Source organism: Talpa europaea (genome assembly GCF_964194135.1).
Source record: "Talpa europaea genome assembly, chromosome: 15".
NCBI classification, from domain to species: domain Eukaryota; kingdom Metazoa; phylum Chordata; class Mammalia; order Eulipotyphla; family Talpidae; genus Talpa; species Talpa europaea.
Window position 1 is genome coordinate 74,258,007 of NC_140083.1, and position 25,704 is coordinate 74,283,710.

General features: G+C 37.2%; 1 protein-coding gene across 3 annotated transcripts in view; it reads left to right on the forward strand.

The window, feature by feature from the left end:
* The window catches only part of ERC1 (ELKS/RAB6-interacting/CAST family member 1), a gene marked incomplete at both ends in the record, with an annotated part of 269,908 nt that overhangs the window by 22,671 nt on the left and 221,533 nt on the right, over positions 1-25,704 (forward strand). For 2 of the 3 annotated variants that reach the window (XM_084254695.1, XM_084254696.1), the window contains 3 exons: positions 5,856-6,272; positions 19,533-19,607; positions 22,736-22,891. In XM_084254695.1, coding sequence (XP_084110821.1) covers positions 5,856-6,272; positions 19,533-19,607; positions 22,736-22,891 — 648 coding nt within the window. Of the gene's footprint in view, positions 1-5,855; positions 6,273-19,532; positions 19,608-22,735; positions 22,892-24,022; positions 24,107-25,704 lie in introns of all 3 variants that reach the window. The other variant, XM_084254694.1, reaches the window with a different exon arrangement.

Genomic DNA, 25,704 nt, shown 5'->3' on the forward strand with positions numbered 1-25,704 from the left:
AAAATTTAATATGGAGGGCCTCCCTCGTGGCACAGTGGATTGAGCGCAGCGCTGCGGAGCTGTCCACAGCCTCTGCAGCATGGGTTCAATTCCCGGCCAGCCAGGGAGATACCCACATGGCACAGCAGACCTCTCCTGTCTTGCCCACTGCTCACCTCAGCAGTGCTTTTGGTCCGTCTGCCTGTTCTGCTCCCCCATCTGTCTCTGGTGAATCCTCTCATCCTGCCGTGCCTCTGGCCTGTACCCCAGTTTTTTTTTATAAATAAATCTTTTTTAAAAAATAAAAATTTAATATGGAATGGTTATTTCCATTGTAAAATGACTGAGATTTGTCATATATTCATTAGCATTCTTCTCTTATATTTCTGATTGTGTGATTAGCAGTCATTTTCTCTTACTAGAGAGTTGAACCTTTTAATCAAGGAAAATCGAAGGAATTACATGAGTATTTTTCTGTGTAAATTTATATTTTCTTACAGTGTTTAACATGATGTATTTACTACTTTGTAATAGAAAATGCCACAGAAAAGTTTCCTGGGCCCAATTTCCTGTGTGTGTGTGTGTGTGTGTGTGTGTGTGTGTGTGTGTGTGTGTGAGAGAGAGAGAGAGAGAGAGAGAGAGAGAGAGAGAGAGAGAGAGAGAGAGAAATTGTGTTTGTCTCCTCACATTGAAGGTTAAGGGTTCAGTCTTACAAGGTTCACATGACCCCCTCCTGGGTTTTGATTAATTTGATAGAGTGATCCATAGAACACAGACAAACATGTACTGGGTTACTGGTTTATTATGAAAGAATATAGCCCAGAGACAGACAGGAAAGGCATGGTGTGGGGAAGGAGTTTGGAATTTCTATGCATCACGTGTGCCACTTTTCTGGTACCTCTACTTGTATAACAAGTCGGAAGTGCTCAGAAACCTCTCCTTTTGGATTTTAAAGGTTTCCTTACATGGGCAGGACTGAGCAAGTCATTGGCCATTCGTAATTGATTCAACGTCCAGTTTCTCTCCCTTCCTTGTAGGTCGGATGGGAGATGGGTGGTACTGAAAATTCCAGTTTTCTAAATCACATTGGTTCTCCAAACCCCATTAAGTGTTTTCCCCAAACCAACTCATTAGCATAACAAAAGACATCTCTGCTAGCTATTCTTAGGAAATTCCAAAGGTTTTCGGAGCTCTGTCCCATAAAACCCAGGTATATATTTCTAATTACAAATCACAAAATCACAGTTCGTATGGACTAACAGGTTCCTGATTTTTCAATAGGTTGGGTGTAACCCTCATTAATTGTTTTGATGATCAGTTTGCCCTAGAATTAGGTGTCACTTGGGACTTATTCATGCTTACTCTGTGTCTGTTTGATATAATCTCATTATTCTTAGAGCACTTTTCTTTCTGGCATAACAGGTTCTAGAGTTACCATATAATTTCCATGCTTCAGCTTGGAGTCAGCCATTTCTTTAAGGAATCTTGGTTGCTTTCAGTGGAAAATATTTAGAAGCTAAGATCTGAATTTCAGTTGTGCTCATTGCTCTTGATATTTTACTGTTTCCAGTCCCTCTCAAGGAATAGAGCTAGGGTGTATGCACACATTTATAATATCTCTCTATATTATGCAGTGAGTTCACATTGATACTTTCAATTTTATTCCAACACCACAGGATTTATATTCTAGTTTCCCCACCACTCTCCAACCCCATATTTCTATTTACCTTTCTCTACAGTAAGAAACTTGACTGTCATTATCTTTGAATATTTTGTCTTTCTCTTCATGACAGTCTTCCACACTGCTATGGCCTCTCCTCAGTGTGTCTGAAGATTGTACCACAAACTATAAAATATGTTTTATAAACAAAACCAAAGAATTAATGGGTTTAAAATTGCTAGCATACTGAGTTTTAAATATTATAACATTGAGGCATTAAAGTATTTCACTCTTTGTACATAATGTCCCCTTACTAAAATATATTTATTATCTATGTGCTTTTTTAATAGTGTATCTGTAGTGAAAGAACCTAAGGATTGAAAATTGCCTTTTTAAACAATTAAGTGAGGAAAAGAAATCCTGTTCTAGGTTTTAATTAACTCATTTAAAATTCTCTTCTTTTTAGACTTTTCGTCTACTAAATGTTTCATATAATTCCTAACTTTGTGCCTAACCCTGACAATTTTTTTTTTTTTTACTTAAAAAGAAGATAACTGAGCTGCTATATAATGTACTCCTGCAGTTGGGTGTTTATTGATATTTTTTGTTATCTTTGTGTTAGGTCAGTGCCTTTACTGCAAATGAATTACCAAACCCTGATAGTCATTGATTTTTTCCTGTTTGCTTAAAATTGCAACTACATGGATGGTGAAAAAAGTTAGGTTGCATTAAATTAAAAGACTTTCTTTTTCATGAATATAAAATTGGTTAATTGCTCAGGTCACTTGTAGTTTTCTTTTTTGATATGCTCCTATGAAAGAAAATGCTAAGGAGAGCATAAAAAAAAACACAATAAAAATTCCAGCCTTTTCTCATTGAAATTAGCACATGTAAGACTTTCCTTTAATATTCTTTTTTCATGTTCTTTGATTTTCATTTATAATTAATTACTTTTCATGTTGTTAGTGTTTGGACACCTGGGAGAGAGATCTAAAGGATCTAAAGGATCCTTTTGTGATCTAAAGGATTCCAGCCATCCATGCATACAAAGACAAAGCATACTTAGTATAGAAGAACTTTAATAGCATTAGTGTGTACCGGGAAAGGTAGAAAGGGTACTAGTTTCCCAATAAAACACTCAAAGTTAGCCATCCACTTGTGGGTAAATGCCCAGTCAAACAAGGTTTACCTGAAGCGGTGCCACTGAGGCCCAAAAATTTGCCACAAGTCTAAGGCATGTTTCAACTGGCAATCATAGGAAAGAGGCAGAAAGGGCCAGTCAAGCCTGGAAGAACAAAAGGAGCAAAATCAAAGAACAAATCAAGACAACAGTTGCCTTTGTCAGCCTCCCCAAGTGTCCTACAGGTCTCTCCTCCATGTGTATTTTCCAAGTCCCCCAAGTCCCTAGTGCAAGCGCAGATCTGAGAAGCAAGCAAGCCCTTCTCCCCCTGTCCCTCTTTCATTTCTCTTCTCTCATGTCTTCCTTGGGCTCACCAACCTTCGTGTTATATGACTTAACCTGGCCGCTCAGCTCCACCCCTCAGTAGGTGGGGCAGGGAACATGGCACCTCCACTTTTTATAGAGATATCTCTGTTACAGTGTCATCATTTGTCTGGTTGTCTCTCCTCTTTTGCAATTATCCTCCATGCTCTTAAGTTTAGTCAGTTGAACTGTTGCCCCTCTGTTGTAACTGAAAATTCTTAGGAACATTCTGCTTGAAACTGTGGCATAGATATCATAATACTTATGTTCTAAAAATCTATGGCACAGGCCATCTCTGGCCTGCACCCCAGCCTTGTATACATAAATAAATAAATCTTAAAAAAAAAAAGAATTTTTAATGGCAGGTCAATCAAAAAATAATAAGACAGTTTTTTGTTTTTTTTCAACTCTCAAAGCTATCAGGTATCACCAGCCACTGTAGCATGAGTTTGATCCCCGGCCAGGGAGCTGACCCACATGGCTCACCAGTCTTGCCTGCACTTTTGGCCTACACCCCAGTTCTTGTATGCATAAATAAATAAAATAAATCTTTTTTTTTTTTTTTTAAAAAGTGAACATCAGACCATCAAATCAGAACCTCTGGGAATGGCTCTGGATTTTGGAATTTCTCACAACCGTCTCAAGTTATCCTAATATGTGATTACTAAGGTTGAGAATCTCTAGTTTAAGTGAAATCCTCAATAAATAAGTAAAAAGATTGCTGTCGTGCTTGAAACAGAAGGTGGGAGTTGGTGAATATATAATAGGCTCTGAGCAGTTTGACAAGTGATATATCCATATCCAGTGTTTTTATAAAGATAAAGACTCTGTTTCTGGTGAATTCTCTCACCCCCAACCCAACACCTCTGGCCTGTACCCCAGTTCTTGCATGCATAAATAAATAAATAAATCTTTAAAAAAAAAGAGGCTGGGTGTAGGGTAAGTGAAAAAGTATCAGGCTTTTCTGCCCTCCTGCCATTAGGATTGATGATGGATCTCTGCGGTCCTGCATGTGTGCCTGATGGCGGGCACCTGGAGTGGGGTGTGGGCATGTGTAAGTGGGTACACCTGGGCCAAAACTGGACTTCTAAGGGCGGTTCATGGGGACACCAGCAGAACCACGAGAGAACCAGAAGAGCTGAGAGCAGATGAGAACGAAAGAGCGAAAGGAGCAGAGAAGAAAAGGCCACTAGAGAACGGCCGAAGAGTGTGAAGACTTGCTGGGGGCTGGGAGGCCTGCCAGCCTCCCCACCCCCACCAGCATCCCTGCCTGCCCCTTACCTGGTAAATCCCAATAAAAGCCTGAAAAGCCACTGAGGGCTCCAGGATTCCTCCTTTACTTCATCTGCTTGGATCATAGAGGTCCTGCCCTGTGGCCATCCTGCCACTACACTGGGGAGGGCAAGTGATTTGCTTAGTAGCTCATCCAGGCAGTCATATATACAGAAGATGTGATTTGAGTAAGTAGATAGAGTTCTAAATGAGGCTAGCATCTTGGGTTTCATCATGAAGATTTTTATGGTTTATAGAGACCCTGCTACTTTTTAAGTTTTTGTTCAGACATTCACAAATACATGTCATTTCTTTTGAGGCCAGAAAAGTATGAATGAGCTCAATGGATAAAATTACTGGAGACGAATTCAAACCAACTTAAAGCCTTATGGGTATAGAGTAACATAATAAAGAATAATAGGTAGACACAGTGGAAGTGTGAAGAAAATGTTGTTTCAATAATATCCTAAATCTGAAAACATTTATCCGTAATAGGGAGATAATAAGACAAAATAGGTAGGATAAGAAAACACTTGAAAAAGATGGATTGATGGCAGGTGGTTGGAGGATTGTGTAATAGAAATCGAAAGCAGATGTTCTGAGTTCACTAAAATAATCAGCTGGATCTGAAGTATTGGGTATGGTTTTTATCTGCATCAGCATCTTCTCTTGATACCCACCTATGTTGTTATCTTCCCCTGTATGAAAAGCTAACATTGTCTTTTTTTTTTTTAAACAGCTTTCAGTTATAATATCACTTTTGGGTAATACTAGTTTCAGTGGACTGGGGAAATTGCTTTGATTTGAATGCTAGCACTTTACTGTGTTATCTTGAGTAAATTAGTAAAGTCTCTCTCAGCCTAGTGTCATCATCATTGAAATAAAAACAGTAATACTTGTGTCACAGTGTGCACTGAATGAATTAACACCAAAAAGTGCCTGGCACAGTCTGGTAGATAGAGACTACTAACTACTAAATATCAGAATTTATTATTTAGGGTATACATTTAATCATAAAAGTCTTAGAAGTAATTTGTGTTGACAGCCTTTGTCATTTTTGGTGAGATCTTTTTGTGTGACCGTGCTTATATTCCTGTAAATTCTTCCTCTCTTTCCCCCTTCTATCTCCTTCATTTCTATATAATACCTTCTAATTTCGAAGTGTCTTTATTTTGTCATGGCTTATGTAGAGTGAGGTGCTGTCATACTTATTTCCTACTGAGACTAAATATAATTTACCTACATTTTACAGATGATTTCAATAATTTTTTACACTTGATCTTAGCCAAAGGCCGAAAAGTGATGATTTCAATCATATTTTAAAACAATAATGTGAATTCTAAGTTACTAAATGTAGGGTTCTGAGCACTGGTAGCTGCTATCTTATTCCCCTCAACCTGCTGTTTTTACTGCGTTAGGAGGAAAGTTGATTTGAGGTTTTCTTTTTTGTCTTGATTCTAGCACATGCAAATGACAATCCAGGCTCTCCAGGATGAATTGCGGATCCAAAGGGACCTGAACCAGCTGTTTCAGCAGGATAGTAGTACTAGGACTGGTGAGCCTTGTGTAGCAGAGCTGACAGAGGAGAACTTTCAAAGGCTACACACTGAGCATGAGCGGCAGGCCAAAGAGCTGTTTCTTCTCCGAAAGACCTTGGAGGAAATGGAGCTTCGTATCGAGACCCAGAAGCAAACCCTAAATGCGAGGGATGAATCCATTAAGAAACTCCTAGAGATGTTGCAGAGCAAAGGACTTTCTGCTAAAGCCACTGAGGAAGACCATGAGAGAACGAGACGCCTGGCAGAAGCAGAGATGCACGTTCACCACCTAGAAAGCCTTTTGGAGCAGAAGGAAAAAGAGAACAATATGTTGAGAGAGGTGAGTGACCACTTCTTCAGTTGTTAGGATTTATTGATTGTCCTTTTTCCCCTGATTAGTGAGTGTCTTAATCTTGGTAAATTTATATGTTCTGCTAAGCTGGTGGAAGGGAATTTCTTCTTTGGTATTTTGGTGCTTTATTAACTTCTATTTGAATTTATTCTCTTATATGAGATGACATCGATTGGTATATATGCTGGCTTGGTAACTTTTTGGCTCCCTGGTTATTATAGACTTATTTTGTTGCTAGAGGGGTACAGAATTTTTCTGGTTTGTTACCCATCTTTTGAGTTGTTCATAGAGACAAAAACAGAATCAGAGTCAGTAGCTGTTGCTCAATTTAAGTACATTAATAAGAGAAAGTAGCAGTTAATTTAGTTTAGGTATGCTTATAAGGTATACTTGGCAGCAGTTAAAGTTGTTTGCCTTATGGTTTCCATGGAAGCCATTGCCTTGTTGTAAAAGACAGGTAATAAAAGTCATTTGCTACCATGGAGGCACAGTGAGAAAGATGATAGTACACATGGTTACTTATTTTTCAGAGAGGAAACTCAAACTTGAGCTGATAACTATTGATAATTTTTTCAGTCTTCTAAGTAATGTTTCATTATGGAAAATGAAGCATTCATCTTACATTGAATTCAAATAAATTGATAGCCATAGTTCTCTATAAATGGTCAGAGACTTCAGTTAACTTTTGCAGTTAGGTAGGGGGAAAAACCCTTAGAACTATGGTGGGGCCAATCTGAACAATTCCTTTTAAAATTAAATGAGGAAAGAGATTGAAAAATGGAATATCCCCAAAGCAGCAAAACAGCAGCTTTTAAAGAATACTTAACTAAATTTATGTTTGTTCCATAATTTTTCTTTTTGTAAAAATCTGCAATTTTTATTTGCAACGAGGACATTTTATTTTTAAAGGAGAAAATGTTTTTTTAAAACATGATTTTATCATACAGGAGTTCCAGTGTAGCTTTTTATAGTAAAATTAAGAAACAGATTAGCAAAAAGCCAATATTAGGTATTAATTTTTGGTATGTTTATGGTACCAGTTTTTATTGTGTAAACATTCATTATTTCTATATTTCTTTCCCTTTGAAAGGTAAAATGCTGCACGCCAGTGTTGTCTGATAGAACTTTCTGCGATGGTAGAAGCATTCTGTACTTGCTCTTCCAAATATGTAGCCACTAGTCACCTGTGACTGTTGGACAGTTGAAATGTGGCTAGTGTGACCGAGGGATTTAATTCTAAATTTTACTTAAATATAACTTATTGAAGATTAAATTTAATTAATCAGATTTAAACTTAAGTATTTGTATGTAGCAAGTGAATACTTTAGTAGATAATGTAGCAAAACATAGTGGAATGTCACCTGTTGTTTTTTTTAAATAACTTGCCTTTACCATCTTTCTCTGTCAGTACATGTAGATTTTTATATTTTTCAAATGAAATTATAGCGTTCCATTGCTTTTATTTGAATATATCTTACTTTGAAAAGTTATACCACTGTTAATTTTTTAGTATTATAAAACTATGCTTCACTGAATATCCTTCACCACATATCCTTTTGCATAATTTTTTTCTTTAGGAATAAATTCCTAGAAATGAACTTGCTAAGTCAAAGGGTGTGTGTACTTTTGAAATGTTGAATAATCTCATTTTGCAGAACGATTAGACTAGTTTATCCTCCCAACAGCATATAGCATATTCTTGTGATTAATCTGTGGCTATGTACACATTATGCTTTCCAAGTAGCCAAACTGTTATGTTTTATTTATTTTTTAAAAAGAATATTTATTTATTTATTTATTTTTGCATATAAGACTGAGGTGTAGGCAAGAAGTGCAGGGAGTGAGAGGATTTACTAGAGATAGAGTGGGGACCAGAACAGGCAAATGTACTGAAGTACACTGCTGAGGGGAGCAGCGGGCGAGACAGGAGAGATCTGCTGCGCCATGTGGATCAGCTCCCTGGCTGAGGATTGAACTCATGTTGCAGTGGCTGCTGATAGCTTCATAGTGCTGAGACTTTAGATTTTTCAAGATTTTTAGATTACAGACCAAATATTCAAGGTGAAACATTATCAAGGATCTTGTAGAAATTCATTCAAGATTTTTAGGTCATAGACCAATTATTCAAAAACATTAGCTAAAATGTTACAAATGGTGATTAAAAAATTAGGACAATAAGAATTGAATGATATTTTTATAGCATGATTTAAATAAATATTAACACAATAAATGTATGTCATAAACACATATTTTAAACTAATAGCCTCATGCTAGTAGCACCCAGTTGAAGTTAGGAAGAGGTCAGAGATAGGTGTATTTGTCAGTTTTTAAGATTACTCTGGAAGTGTTAAGCAGTACAATTCAATTTAAAAAAAAATAAGTAAATAATATTAGTAATGGTAATGGAAAAGATAGGGCAATATTTTTACTACATTGTAGATGGGAACATTAATATAAAGATGTCACTTTCCCCCAAATCTATAACTCTATCTCTGAAATGCCCTTGAAACATGCCCAAATGATATTGTAACTTATTTTCTCAAAGAACAATACAGGTATACCTGCCTAGAAGATCATAATGTATATATTTTAAATTCAGTGTTACTAAAATGTGTGATACTGGCAAAACAGTAGGTCGATCAATGAAACAGAAGAGAACCCAGAAATGAGTTTTAAATAAATGATACATATTTCTTACATGAATATTCACTTGGAAAACAGCTATGTAGTTGTGTCAAATTAAATTCCAACTAAAATAAAGAGATGCTTAGCATGTATACACATACATGCTAGAAGAAAATATAAACAAAAGCTTACATTAGATAGGAAAGAATCTTTTGTTGATATAGCAAGAATCTTAAAAGAATTTGTGTATGTTAAAAAGTACATTAACAAAAGTTAAAGTGATAATTTGCAGTAAACTTTGCAACACACGGCTAGATTATTTCCAAAACAGTGAAATACTGGAGTCACTTGGTGTTTCCTTTAGCCTTTAATATGTATTCTATCTTGGCATTGGCACTGGGTTTACCTTTCATGTCAGAACACATGGTTTGTGTCCTTCTGGAACTTAAAAATGTGGTAGGAAACAGTAAAGTAATAATTATAGATGGAATAAATGAATTGAGTGGTGTTTAATTATGTTGAGGGAGGGGATTTCTGTAAATAGGGTAAGCAGTTTTGAGCTGTGCCCTTTGAGTGGGGATATGAAGAAAGAAGGAGCCAGTCTTGTTGAGCATTTGGATAAAATCATTTCATGAAGAAGGGCTAATAGTTTCAAAGGCTTTATCGTAAGGAGTTTTGAGGGAATAGCAAGAAACGCAAAAGCATACTGTTTAAGGGAAAGCCTGGTGTGAGATGAGAAGAGAGCTGCGGCCAGATTCATTCATTCCACTCATCAGATACTTACTGGGTCATAACCATGTGGAAAGCACCAGGGAAATAACAGTGGGTATAACTGTTATACCCACTATTCCATGCGCTCTAAGAATTAAAGCTCTTGCCATCAACTGTCTTTGCACAAAGTGCAGCAGTTTTATTCAGAGAGCAAGAGAAAAATCATTCCATTGTTTAGTCAAGGGAGTGATAAGATCTGGCTTTGCTTTTAGAATTTACTCTTGTAGTGTTGAGAATAAATGGTGGAGAGAGAGTTAAGAGTGAACCAGGAAGTACTAGTAAAGAATTTGACTGCTCTAACCTGGTTGGGTGAATGATGAGTTGAAATGGCTGTTGTACATTGTGTCATAGAAAGGCAGAAAGAATTGTGAGTTGGCGGCATCAGGATAGCCGGAGATTTTTTAACTTAATGGATTATTGTCCATCTTTTCAAAGATTGGTATTCCATCAGCTTAAAAATCAGTCTTTCCTATTTTAAAAATATGAATTTGAGTTGTGTTACTCTTGATGTCATCTTACAGTTGCTGTCAGCAAGTTAGCAGTCCTATTGTTTGCCTGGACATACACAAACATCAGCCTAACAGTTCATTTTGTTAGCACTTTAGTTGAGGGTGTGAACAAATAGTTGTTCAGTACGTCTTTAGTAATATTATTCTGTGAATCAACATTGAAACAGAAAGTTATTGGTATGTAGAAAGTTATAAAGACAGTTCAAAATGATAGATGATTAGAATTTGTAGTGTAAAAAAGATCTCTTGCAAACAGTATAAAATAAAAAATCTAAATGGAAAAACTGTCATGATTTTTCTGGAGGCATTTCCCCACTTTCTTTTCAGCACCTAAAACAATGATGTGTTTTACATTCAATTGACTCCTAAACTGGTGAAATGCCATAACATTTGAATGGCATTCATATCCAGTAATATTTATGATTAGTTTTTCATTTTATTTTTGAACACAATTCCATAGAGATAAGGTAAATAATTCCCCTAAATAAAAGCCAAAGGGAAAAAAAATTCAATTAAGCCTTGTATTTTCTATTAGATATTTTTATTTTTTATTTTTGTACCCGTCCTTTGATTGGTTGAAGAACGAAGACATCTGTTGGACAAATATTGAACTACAATCAAAACTTGGTAATTGCTTCGTACTTGGGCATATTGAGTTTTAACAAACTGCTTTACAGGTGATTCTATTATACACTACAATTTGACACCTAAATTTTGGATCTAAACTCAATTTACTGGTAGACTTATTTAAGTTGGTGGTGGATCTGCAGTGCATCGCATACCAACCTGTTCTGTAGGTCAAATAAATAATACCTATAGATTCTCTTATTTTTTAGAATGCAAATACTACTGCTACGAATAAAATACAAATTGGTTTTATGACACTATTACATTCATGTTAGTTTTTGTGTTTATAGTATTTCTACCAGCAAACCTTGTTAGTACAACTGCTTTTTTTTTTTTTCAGATTTTTTTTATTTTAACATTTATCATTTTTTACTTTTTTTAGACAATATTTGCTTCCCCCCACCCCCTCAGATAGTACAACTGCCTTTATGTTAGAGTTTGCAGAAATGTTTCAAGTTAAAAGTCTAAAATTTAAGAAGGTGCTAGGGTAAGAATTCTGAATCTTAACTAACACATCTAAGAAATGTCTATCTATACACTGGCAGTGGTAAAACTTAAGCAGGAGAGATTGGAGGAAAAAAATAGAGATATCAAAGAAAAGACTGGAAACAAAGAATAGGAAGATTAGAAAAAGGGATCCCTAGTTAGTTTACACTTTTGTAGTGATTTTAAAAATGAAACCAGTTGTATAACTTATTTATTCAGGTCATTTCTCCTTCTTCATGTTGTGCCATTTTCCTCTTACCACCATTTCGATTAGAAACTTTTCTCAGTGTGCTAGAGATGGTGAAAGATAAAAAGTGGGACACTCCTGATATTGACTGAGTTAAGATACAGAAAAAGTAGTGAGGTTCTTTTGGTTTACCTTCCCCTTCTTTCTCTGTGTCTCCTGTGTGTTGTGAGTAGAGTAGAGCCAGACTGTGTGTGTGGAGAATGAGTCTAGGAAGGGACAAACAATCTGGAGCTTCTCCCTTGAAGCAGGGTGCTGAAGACTAAATCCTGAAACTTGAGAAAAAGAGAAATTTGAGACACTGAGTACTAGTGTGTAGTCACAAATGCTCCTATCTATCAGTTGTATAAGTAAAAGTTAACTTAATTTTTGGAAGAAACTACAGAAGAAAAATAAAAATAAAATTTTGTTCTTAACTTGTTTTCTAACACATCATTTTCTAGAGTAAATTAGAGAAAAAGCAACATTTTTCTACTGTCTACCAGTTGATAGGATAGCATGGTCCAGATAATTTTACTTGTATTTTAACATTTTTTGAGTGGAAATTTTAGACCGAAGGAAGCAAAATTATAAATAGCATATTCAACCTCTACATTTGTTTGAATAGTACATTCGTTTCTATTTCCAGAGTCTCCTATCTTTATTAACAGTACAAGAGTCAGAAGCAGAGCAGAGAAAGGGAATTTAATCAGCTCACTGACTGCAAGATGTGTTCATAATGAGCTTTAATGCACAGGCCTTTGATGGAAATTTGTTATGAGTGATAGGCTTTAAAATGTCTTAATAGGAAATCTTTATGCCTGTAAATGGTTTCAAATGTGTGCTAGTTCCTTATCAGAGGAAGACTGTTTTTAACATCTAAATGGGTTTTTGTTTCATGTTTTGCTTTTTGCTTGTTAACGTTTAAAATGAAATTATAATAGTTTCACCTTAAAGCATTTGGAAATTTACCTAATCAGGATTTAGGTAATGGGAAAGAGGTCAAGTAAATTAAAAATCTGAATTATAAGGTATTTCAGAGAAAGGCAATTTTAATATTTCAGCAGGGGTAGATATATCAGTGAAAAATCTACAGTATAGGTTATAGCATTTTATTAATAAACATTATTTCCAATTAGCAGAATTTTTTGTTCATACATTTCAAAGTTTACAGTCATTTATTGAACAAATGTTATTAAATATCTTCTCTGTGTCCAGTTGATCACCTTGTTTATAGTGTGGAGAGCAGATTCAGTGTGGATAAGCTGGACGTGGGTGCTAGGGGGATTTGTTTTAATTTAGTTTTGTTTGTTCCTTTGTTTTGTGTTTCTCTATATTCCACACGAGTGAAATCATCCAGTTTTTGTCTTCTCTTTCTGCCTTACTTTGCTTAGAATCATCTTCTCAGCTTCCATTCATGTTGTGCACATGACAAGGTATCATCTTTTATTTTAACTGATTAGTATATCACATCTTAATTCATTCATCAGTCTTTACATACTTAGGTTGTTTTCATAACTTGGCTCTGTAAATAGTGCTCCGGTGAACCCAGGAGCATATATCCCTTCAAATTCGTGTTTTTGCATTTTGGGGTGGATACCTGGGAGTCGAACTGTTGGGTCATGTGGATCACTCTTCTCCAAAGAAGACATAAAGATGTCAACAGGCATGTGAAAAGAATGTTCGTCATCACTTATCTTTAGGGAAATGGATGTGGAGAAGGAGAAACCCTCTTATGCTGTTGGTGGGAATGCAAACTGGTCCAGCTTCTGTGGAAAAGAGTAAGGAAGTTTCTCCAAAGATTAAAAATAGATCTACCGTATGATGCAGAATTCTGCTTGTAGTTATCTATTGTGAGAGGATACAAGAATACTAATTTGAAAAGAAAGCTATATCCGTCCCTGTTTTCATTGCAGCACTATTCACAAATAGCCAAGATGTGGAAATATCCTAAGTGTCTGTTGATGGATAAGTGACTAAGGAAGATGTGGTCTGTATATACAATGGAATAATACTGAGTTATTAAAAAAAAGAAAAGAGGAAATTTTGTTATTTGTGACAACATGGTTGGAACCTGAGGGGATTTAGCTAAGTGAAATAAATTGGAAGGAGAAATACAAATACTGGATTATTTTAGTCATGTGCAATATACAGAAACAAAACAAAGGAACAGAAAAACCAAAATCAAAACAAACCCTTGAATTCTGATAGCAGAACTGTGGTTAACTGAGGTGGAGGGCTAAGATCAAAGAGCGGGGAGCATGTAATGGATTGTGGTAGAGGTTATTAGGACTTTGGCTATAGGCATGGCGTGATAACGTTTGAAAAACTATGAACCTGTGCTCCTAAGACATACAGAGTATTGTAAACCGAAGTTACCTCAACTTTAATAAGTAAACATAAAAAAACCAAACAAAACTCTGTACTCTATTTTGAAAGGGAGATCAAGCTTGTGAGATGTAACTGTAATCCGGGCAAGAGACATTGGTGTTTTGAATCAGTGTGACTCTGAGGTTGAAGGCATAGTCCGTTCTGGAGATATTTAAAAAATATAAACAGTAGTATTCCCTGATGATTTGGACATAGGTGCAAGATACAACAGACTTCCATATTTCAGGCCTAAAGAACTAGTGGACATATACTACTAATCATGATGGGATAGGAGAAGAAATTTAGAGGGGAATATTTGAAGTTCAGTTTTTGACATTTTATTTTTTATTTATTTTTATTTTTAAAAAAATATTTATGTACATAAGAACTGGGGCACATGCCAGAAGTGTGGGGGTGAGAGGACCCCCCAGAGACAGTGGGGAACAGAACAGGCAGAATGACCGAAACACACTGCCGAGGGGAGCAGCGAGTAAGTCAGGAGAGGTCTGCTGCGCCATGTCGGCAGGCCCCTAGCTGGGGATCGAACTCATGCCCCACTGGCCGCGGACAGCTTTGCAGGTTGCGTTCTAACCCCTTGCGCCACCAGGGAGGCCCAGTTTTGGACATTTTAATAGTGTATTACCTGTTAGAGAAACATGTGCAGGGGCTAGGAAAATTTTAACTGCTTTTTTTTAATCTATTAGAGCTATACTTGTAGTTGCTAAGGAAGCGATGATGATACAGGTGTGCATTTCAGCAAGAGGTAAAAATCTGGGAGTTATCACTTTAGATGGTATTGAAAATGAGATTAGATGAGAACCCCAAGGAAATGAAGGAGAGAAGATGACAGGGGACTGATGACAAGGGCAATCCTAAGGAGTTGGTCAGAAAAGGAACTGGCAAGGTAGGAGGAAAAAGTTAATTTTGTGTCTTGGAACCCAAAGGAAGAGACTGATTTATTTTTGACTGGGGTGATCAAGTGTCTAGGCTGTAGAAAATGTATGTTTTCTTCTATGTCTGGAAAAACAAGAATGTGTAATTTTTTACTCCTATTGTGGGAGGTAGACTGTTTTAAACTGTGAGGTCCCCAAATAGAAAGGAGATCATATATCACTTGACAAGAAAGAGTGATTGATAGAGGTATACTACAGGGCTAGATAAACAGGTTTTTTCAGTGGAAAGGTAGCAGTTGAATCTGTGGGATTGAGAAAGGCTTCCTTGGATGGTTGCATGTGCAGGTTGCTTACCGAACAAGAGCTTCCTGCTGATGATTGAGCCGATGGGACCTAAAACTCTACCCATGCTTCATGATGAGGTTGCGTTTACCACAGAGGAGTTGCTTTTTTCTCATTTATATTAAGTTACTCTGTGGGTTAGTAGAGTTTCCTGATTGCGACTATTGAATTGAGAAGAATGAAGTGCAAGGCTAGGAACTTAGAAAGTGTGTGTGTGTGTGTGTGTGTGTGTGTGTGTAGGAAAGAAAAAAATGAATAAGCTTTAGAGCTAGGATAATTGTTTAATGGAAGCGAGTCAAAAATTTTAAAGATGTTTGTCTCTTACCTCTACAGTTGAAAAAGTCAGGTACTAGATGGAGCTTGGAAAGAACATAGACTAACTGCAGCTATTAGGTTTTAGCAACAGAAGGTCCTTTATTTGATACTGTTGAAAGACTAGTCCAGTAGAGAGATGAGGATGGAAACTGGCTGCCAATTTCACATGTGTTTATGCCTTCATCCAACTAAAGAGGGACAGGCGTGGAGGCGAAATATTTTTTATGATCCCCCTGACATGTCAGACAGTGTCTGAGAAATACAAAAGATATTTTATGCTTTAAAGAGTTCACAGTCTGGTATGTTAAAGAAGAAAATTGCTTCAAATATCATACATACAGTAAGTGATAAAAGAGGGCTATGTCGCATACACATGAGAAGTAAGACCAGATGGAAATAAATCGTTGCAGGAGTAGGAATGGGTTAAAAGATGACCTCTTTAGCTAAGTCTTGAAAATTCAGTAGCTATTCATTATTCAGTCATTCTCCATTCTTTATCCAGTAAGCATTTACCAATGTATTATTAAGAGTTCTGGACACTTTAGATTCACCAGTGAATGTGGCTGTTGTGGAGCATACATTTTTTGGGAGAGGAACAGAAAATAAACAGTACCCATAACAAATAAATTGATTCCATAATAGAGTATATTTGCTATAGGAAGACGAAATATATAGTAATGTAAAGGGGAAATGGCTTCTCTGTTTTCAAATAAGGAGGCTACACTGAGAACATTGCATATATATTTTTTTAAACAGGTATTGGGTTTTCTTTGATATAACTTAAGTGGGGCAGCTCTGAGGTGCTCATGAGTGCAGAGCCCATCAGGATGTATTTGACCCCATAACCATCTGGGATGATGCAGCACCATGTCTTCAAATTCATCCATATTAACTTGGTAAAGCCCCAGATTTTCAGCAGTCAGGGAACTTAAATTTGGTCCTGCAGAGTGCCTCAGTCACATGCTCCTTGTTCTGCAGCTTGGTTTGCGTGGGCATGGCAACTTGGCCAGTGTGGACCCTAGCCACAGCTCTGGGGCTTTCCAAAGGTAACCTGCATACCTCTCTGGAGCCCAAGGTTGGGGACAGCATGAGGTAAGACTTGAATGTCCACAGGAAGGGACAGTCTCCAAGACCTCTCAGGGCAACCCATACAAGCAACTGCCTGTGTACCCTATGGAGGAGACTGCTATTTGCAGCCATTTCACACTGGGCCCTATGTAGGCAGGAGCAGAGTAAGTTTAACTGACTGCAGTGAGCTTTTTTTTTTAAATGAAAAATCTTAAACCTACACAAAAGTAACGAGAATAGTATAGTGAATCTCCATATACTTATCACTCAGATACACCAGTTCACAAAATTTTGTCACACTTGCTTCATGTATCTTTTTTTTTTTTAACCAAAGACTTTAAATTTCTGACATGACATATTGCAAAATTGTCATTTTATATCCACCGACTTCAATGTGCATCTCTAAAAACATTTTTTTGCATAACCACAACCAATAAACCTAAGAATGTAGAAAAACATTTGAGCCAAGAACTGAAGGAGACAAAGTCTTTCTCTATCAGCTGGGGAAAAAAAGTTCACACAACAGGAACATCTGGTACAAAGGCCTTAAGTAACATATCCAGCACGTTGGAGGAACAGCAGGAGTCCAGGGGGACTAAAGCGTTAGTGGCCACATAAAGAATGGTCAGAGATGGGGTCTTGCAGCTATTGAAAGAGCTGACTCTGCTTTGAGTCAGTTAGGGGGCCATGATAGGGCTTCAGCAGAGGGGTACCAAGATGAAATTTACTTTTCAAAGGGTCACTCTGGGTGCTCTGTGAGAATAGATGGAAGGGAAGAAAATTAGGAGCTTAATTAGGAGGTTGTTGTTGGATTAAAAGGTATTTTTTGGTTAGTGGCTCATTCCAAGCAGCAGTAGTGGAGATGGCAGAATGTGCTTGGATTGCAGATATATACTGAAGGTAGAATTAACTAGATTTCCTCACTGGCTGTGGCTTGAAAGAGAATGAAAGGCTTTAAGATAGATCAGATATTTGACCTGAGTAACTGGAAGGATGGAGCAAGTTTTGGGGTACCATCAAGAATCTAGCTTGGATGTAGAGTTTGAGGTTTTAAACATACAGGTGGATCCGTGAGTGGATATTTAAGGTGTTGAGGGAGAAAGGTAGCAGGAGGGGTGGGGTGTTTTTATTAGTTTCTGATATAGTATCAACAATCAGATGGGGAATGTGGATGTTCATAAATTATTGATGTTTAAACTGTTGACTTTATAATTGAGCGCTTTGGCCAGCTCATTAGAACTATGGTAAATATGATATTTGCAGTTGTATTTTCTATTTCTCTCAAACTATTCTTGATCAGGCAAGAATGAATAAATTAGGTGACAGATATAATTAAGAAATCACATATTTCTTTCATCATGGTTAAGCACTGTTCAGATGGAAATTATTCATCTATATATTATTTGGTGTCTCTAGAGCACGTCTCGGGTTTCTTTGGAAGCACTGGCTGATTAACTCAGGGACACTTGCAGAATATGATAGAAAAATAGCCTGAGGTGGCCTGCTAACTTCACAATAATCCTGGAAGATCCTAATTGTGATATTACTACTGTCTCCTTCCTTCTGTTTGTACCCTGAACTCAACACAAATTTAGATTAATAAAGCCATATTTTTCTGACATTTTCTAAACATAAACTACTCAGGAAACTTGTTGAACAGTCTTGCCTTTTTTCTTTATGTTCATTGACTCCACTGAAGAGAGATTTTCATGATAGGTGTGGTGGTTCTTAGTCTGGGGATGGGTAATGTGGAAAGGATGTTGTCAACACAGATATTTTCAGTGGCTTTGTGTAGTGCATACTGATGGTGATGGCTTTTATTTCTTTCTCTCTCTCTCTCTCCCCCTCCTTCCCCCCCCCCCTTTTTAGGTTATATCCAAACGGGTAGGTTTATTATATTAAGAAAGGAAAGGAAAGAACGCTTGTGCAGACACAAGGGCAGAAAGAGTTGCACCTGAAAGGGACAGGTTTGTTAACAGAGACACCTGCATAGTCATAGGTATAGGCAGTTTTGGGAGGAGAGATGCCTTTCCCCTTTTAAAGAGGGAACTTTCCTAATCCTCTTTTGGGTCATTTGGGGTTCTGATTATGTATCTTGGAATCATGTGTAAGATTGACACACTCCAACCCGGGGTTGTGCTGTGGCTTCAACTGTTGCATTAGCTGGCATTTGTGTGGCTAATTTTATTTATTTATTTATTTATTTATTTAAAGATTTATTTATTGGGCCCCCCTGGTGGCGCAGTGGTTGAGCGCTGGGCTGCGAAGCTGCGCACAGCCTCAGCAGCACGGGTTCGATCCCCGGCCGCCAGGCGAGAGTCCCACATGGCGCGCAGACCTCTCCTGCCACCCGTTGCTCCTCTCAGCAGTGTACTTCATCACTCTGCCTGTTCTGCTCTCCGATCTGGCTCTGGTGAATTCTCTCACCCTCCCGCGCTTCTGACTGTACCCAGTGCTTATGTGAATAAATAAATAAATCTTAAAAAAAAAAAAGATTTATTTATTTATTTATTTATTTATACAAGCACTGGGTACAGTCAGAAGCGCGGGAGGGTGAGAGAATTCACCAGAGCCAGAGCAGGGAGCAGAGCAGGCAGAAGGACCGAAGTACACTGCTGAGGGGAGCAGCGGGCGGCAGGAGAGGTCTGCGCGCCATGTGGGACCCTCCTCTGGTGGCCGGGGAGCAGCCGGGGATTGAACCGGCGCCGCAGAGGCCGCGGGCAGCTTCGCAACCCAGCACTCAAGCGCTGCGCCACCAGGGAGGCCCAGTGTGGCTAATTTTCAATACTATGTGTACAGAGATGGAGACCCTCCTGTGCCTGCGTGGTTGAATGAACCTCAGTGCAGTCTGTGGGTTCCCTGATCCATAGCGAAAGGCAGACAGAAAGGGATCAGAGTGGCTTGCAAGGCTGGAGTAATCATCTTTTTTATACAGCCACTCTTGTCATCGCCCTTAACAAAAAGTGAAAAGGAGGATACTTACTTTTTTTTTTTTTTTTTTTTTGCTTTTCTTATGTAGGAGATGCATCGGAGATTTGAGAATGCCTCTGATTCTGCCAAAACAAAAGCTCTGCAAACTGTTATTGAAATGAAGGTGAGAATCGAACAAACTTCTGAGTCACTGTGCACATTCCAATGACCGCACACATTAAGGTGTGAGGCTTGGAAAGTGGTATGTGATTGTATTTCACTCATGTTGTAAATTGAGAAGAAATAGTAGGACTTAATGAAAATAACATTTTACAGTTAACTTAATTTCCATTTCCTTGTAGTTCTAGACCATAGCTCAAATTGCACCAAAAAAAGGTTGTCCAGAAATTCTTTAAATCACCTATTTTCAAATCTTTTGACCCCTTTTTTCTCTTAAAATACACTCATTTATATTTAAGAACATATCTGTCAAATATCAAGTCTGAGTAAACATAGATTTTCTGTCACTTGTTCTTTCAAGTAAAAATAGTGTTCCCTGAAAAAAGTATCTCATTCTTCTTGCAACTCGCAGAAGCTCACAAGTGCTCCTAGGAACAACATCATGCTCCACTATGAGCAGACAGGCCTAGCTCCTTCCCTTTTCATTGCACAGAATATTAAAGAGAGGTGTACTCAAGGGTATAGATTTATTAAAATCTGCAAGTTTTGCTTTATATTTTTTTCCTGTGAGTGCTTGAGACTGAAGAATATAATACTTACTAGTACAGTTTGGTGCACTATTATTGCCTGTTTTCCAAAGGTACTGGCAGTCTTGCTTGCTACCATTGCTTTTATACCTTTACTCTATGTTAGCTACTGCAAATGCTAATATAGTGCAAATGTTGATAATAGCAGAAAAGGCAAATAAAGTCGTAGCATTATTATGAATATAGTTATTATAAAAATAGTTCTGACCATGCTCACTTCCTGAACTTCCAGAATTCCATGGACCATACTTGGAAAATAGTTAAATAGTTAAAAATTTGGGGAATGTATGATATGGTAATTAAGAGCTTGCCCTCTGAGTTAAATGCCCTGGATTCAAAATCTGGCTTTGCCTATTTATATAACATAAAGCAAGTTACCTAACTTCTGGATGTCTCAGTTTGTTTACTGATAAATAACTGTAACAATAGTGTCTATCTCTTGGGTTGTTTTGAGGTTTAAATTTGTAAAACAAATTTGCCCTAATCCTAACTCACTTGAATAGGACCTGGTATGTAGTAAACATAGCTGCTGCTATTATTATTTTTATCAATAACATATTTTTTCTCACAAAAGCCAGCAGAATCTTATAGATACCACACTTAAAGGGACGACACTTTTTTTTGTCTCTTAACTGCTTCATTGCTCAGAAGTTTCACATTGTATTTTGCATTGTGGGCCTTTATTTATTTATTAAAAAGATTTATTTATTTATTTAAAATAAATAAGAACTGGGGTACAGGCCAGATGGGCGGGAGGGCGAGAGGATTCACCAGAGACAGAGGGGGGGAATAGAACAGGCAGACCGATGAAATACACTGCCGAGGGGAGCAGCAGGCAAGGCAGGAGAGGTCTGCTGCGCCATGTGGGACTCTCCCCGGCCAGCCGGGATCAAATCAGTGCTGCAGAGGCTGCGGACAGCTTCACAGCGTGGCACTCAACTACCTGTGCCACCAGGGGATGCTGTGGGCCTTCATTTAATATTTATTGCTATGTTATGAGAACTCTTCTCTTAATTTGGGTGATTTCCTCTTAAAACTTTGATCTCAATAGGGGAAAATTTCCGAAACAGATTCCAAATTAGTGGATTCTGGGTTCTTTGTAGTTAGACAATTAGTAGTTTTGACTGTAATCTTGTGAAGAGCATTTAGAAGGTTTAATTGCATGTTCATATTTCCCACAAGTTTATTTGTGCATGTTATTTCCTGATCCCTGTTGAAACCTAAGAGTAAACCATAGGTATGTACTTATGTTTGTAACATTTTTTTTCTTCCCTTTTGACAGAGTCGGGTAGCATACTAGTAATAATTGGCAGTGGATTTGTTTTTAGTTGTGTTAACCCTAGTCATTCTGCTAAGAATAAGAAGAGACTTTGAGATTCTGGTAGCCCAGTGGAGTCAGGTGGCATGGACTTCAGAGAATTGTAAAGATCTAAGGTAGTCTGTAGGGGAAATGGAAAGACAGATGATTGATAGCTCATAAATTTACTTAGTTATCACACATTGTAGGAGTAAGAAACCTTGATGGAAATAACTGTTTTCAAAGAAACCTGCCTTGAGTACTGGCTGAGTTGGTGCTATAACTTCTCGAGTACACTATGTGTTAATAATCTGGCCCAATTTCAGAGAGTAGCCTGGAAGGTTCATTTTCTGGGTTGTTAGTGCCTGCTTCGTGGTTTTCAAAGCTGCAATTGTGTTTCCTTTATGGGGGTTTGATAGTGCATGATTTAGTAGTGAGATTTAGGCAAGAACTACTTCTCTATTTTGGGGTTAGGGAAAAAGATTCTTGGCAAGGACTTTGTAGGGACTTTTGGAGTTTTTCTGTAATTGTTGACACTAAAGCAATCTGGGGATAACCTAGACAATGTGACAAGCAAAACCAAGAACTTTAATATAGAAAGCTGGTCTATTAGGAGGTTATATTTGTGGTGCTGATGATTTATAAGGACAATGGAGTTTCTTTTTTAAAATTATTATGAAATATCTCAAATGCATGGAAAGTTATAGAGAATAAAATTACTAATATGATAAATTATGACTACTAAAGCAATTATTCAGCCCTTTTTTTGGTAATATAGTTCCTATGCATTGTTGTATAAATCTTTGAAACTCTTATACTCACCTCTCCCCTCTATTGGGGCAAAAATAAAACTTTCAGATGTCACCAAATAAAATAATAAAATATTATAGGTAGAAAATATTATTGTTAGTATTATGAAAATTTTCACTAGAAATTTGTTGACCATAAAGTGCAAAGAAACTTTAACCAGGTGACACTTACTTCTTTAGATTCTCTCAACTTTAACCGAAAGGGTCTGGGCTGGGGAACGGATAGAGGAAAAATCACACTGAAGAAATGAGTCTTCTTCCTGCCACCCAAATGGCTAAAGGTTGTATTTTGGAAGCAATGCATGAATTGCTAGGCAGCAATTTTTTCTGCATGTTTGTTAATCTTTTAGTAAATATAACATTTGTAAAAGTTACAAACTGAGTTGGTTCTTAGAAATTTTGTGAATATTCTTATGTCTAAATCTTCCATTTGTCTTAGGATTCAAAAATTTCTTCTATGGAACGTGGGCTCCGAGACTTGGAAGAAGAAATTCAGATGCTGAAATCTAATGGGGCTTTGAGCACTGAAGAACGAGAGGAAGAAATGAAGCAAATGGAAGTCTATCGGAGCCATTCTAAATTTATGAAAAATAAGGTAATGGTTTGTGGTACAGTAAATTTTAAAAGGGGATTGAAAAATTGATGCATATTTCTATTTGCTTAGTGATGATGATGAACTTCACACTGTTTTATCAGACTTCGGGGAAGCATACCTCTAGCATGTTTCTTTCAGATGGAAGTTCCCAGAATTAAAGTCAGAGCTACTGATATTGTGTAGTTATTTCAGTTTTTCACTTAAAAGAAAATTACCCATATGAGGCTAATATGTATTGTCATCCAGGTGAGTTTTTCCTCAATAAATGAGATAATCAAATTCCCTGCCTCTTGTGAAATATTTTAAAAGTTAAAACCCTGACAGACTGACCCCACCTCTGTGTCTTACCTCCCTTTTTCCTTGAATGGCTTAAACAAAATCATGTTTTTCCTTCAAATACAATTCCATCAGGGAAAACCTTTGCTCCACCGTGGATCAGGTTTACTGTTTCCCACATGCACTTCAGATATATGTGCAGTAAGACAGGTCCCACTGAGACAAGTCAGTCTGTATTAAAAGTTAAGCTACACATTCTTTTCTTTGATTCAGGTTATTTGGTTTAATTCTCTGTGTAGGCACATTAGAGGATTTGGTTTATTACAGTATCAGTTATCAGGTTTTTGTGGGTTAATTAAAAATCATATGCCCCTGCCACATTCAAATTGTTTTAGTCCCCCAGTTTCTCAGAACTAGAGGCTATGAAGGAGTGATGCAATTATAGCTCCCTCTGGTTTCTGGCTTCTTGCTGTGGTGCCCATGCCTGGCATATAAGTCTGTAGAATAGTTTTCTAGTTATCAATGACTACTGTCAATTTTCTATAAATTTTAGAACTTAAAAATTCAGATATCAAACTAACCATAACAGTTTGGATTTTTCACCCTAATTTGAGAACAGAGTTTTCTCCACGATGATCTCTGCTTCCCACTTGCTGGTAATACATTTCAGTTCATTTAGGAAACCATGTGAAATAGAAAAAAACATGTAGGATCCATTGAAAAGGGAATTAGATGCACAGATTTGATGATTGTTATGTAAATTATTGTTATTTCCAGTTACTGCTCTGGCTCAAAAGCAGATAACCAGGACCAAAATTGACACATAAGTGAAAAAGAATAACAATGTCGTGACAGGTAGAGCAACTGAAGGAGGAACTAAGTTCGAAAGAGGCTCAAGGGGAGGAGCTGAAAAAGAGAGCGGCTGGTCTGCAGGCTGAGGTCTCTGCCGTAAGATTTACTCTCCGTGGGCAGTGATGCCACAGTGGGACCCTGCTAGTTCTGGCTTCTGGGTGGCTTACACTTTCATTCTTTGTGGATGGCAGCTTTGCCCAATGCTAGCACTAACCAGCCTGCTCTGCTCTTTAACCGACTCCTATCACTCGTGTGCAATGAGCCCTCACCTGTTCTGGAAACCCTTTATCTGGTCTATATTGTTGCTTTTGTCAATGTATGGATGGTCCTTCAAAGCTTGTTTTTCCTCAGTTCTTTTCCTGTTACTAGACATTTGTTGACTTCTAATGTACGGTGGTATCTTTTTCTTTTAGGTTCAAGAATCTCAGGTATTAGTCTGGGTCCATCACCTAGTGATTATTTGAATTTGAAAATCTTGAGTGCTTTACGTTCATGTGTAGGCATTATCTTTAAGTCTCCTTTTGATGGTTTTGCTAAATGTTAGTTTGTTTAGAGCAGATGTTTAAAAAGTGTTTAGCTTATTTAGAGTTATCTAGTAAGTTAGGGTTAGCATGGAACTTAAAGTCTTTAAATCTAGTTCAGTCTTCTACCTAAAGAACTTAAAATTCCATTTCAGAACATAATAAAAACAAAATAGCTAACACTTAAAAATCATCACTTAAAAATCACACTGTGTAAGTATTTTATAACGAGTCAAAGTAGCGCTTGATTTTTATGTCAGTGGTCTGGTTCCAGAACCTGTACTGGTAAGCTTTTCACTCTTGCCTTTTTCTAGGCTGTGCACAAATTTATCACACAAGTGTCAGAAAAAAGTGCCTCTGAAAATAATTGTGGGATACAACTGGAATGCCGCTTAAAAAAAGCCAAACTTGTGCTAATTTGGTGTGTTTGCTAGTTAGGGATCTCTTATAGATAGAATATAGTGTATATATATATGGATGGTATAGAGGGTTTATATTTTGTCTGAGAGAGTCTAATTTGGTTTATGGTAACTGTACATTATTGTCTAGAGAATAATGTTGATCTGTAACTTTTTTTTCTTAACCATGATTTGTTTCTTTGATGTGTCAAGCAACAAGACAAATAGATGCCATAAATTATTTTATTTAATCTTTTAAACAGTACAGTAGCATTAGTTTACTTTTTTCCATATTACTTGGCTAGTAAATCAAAAACTTAGAGAGGTAAAGTAATTACTTAGAGTCACACTTATCCTTGGGTGTGATTGGCAAGAAAGTTGTGCCCTCCTACTTCAAGGGAAAATTTGTGCTTCTCAGCTTCTTTCTATTTAGAATGTTTTTTCCTTTCTCAGTTCTTATGGTTAATATAAAACTATTTGAAACTTATTTAATAGTATAGAAGATGGGGAAACAGACTTAATATTTATTTTTGATCAAGTGATTAGAGGTAGGTAGGAAATTGAGTAATCTTTAAGACATAGGTCTTTAGCTGACAAAGTGATAACACTCTGAATATTTTCCTGATATTCATACAACAAGTAGGTTTTTAGTGCAATCTGCATGTTAGGGATGGATAATATTAATGTGTGTTTTTGTTGGTAAAAGGATCTCATGAAAGATGCTGCACCCTCTCTATGTGGTAACTCATGGGTATATGTCTGTATT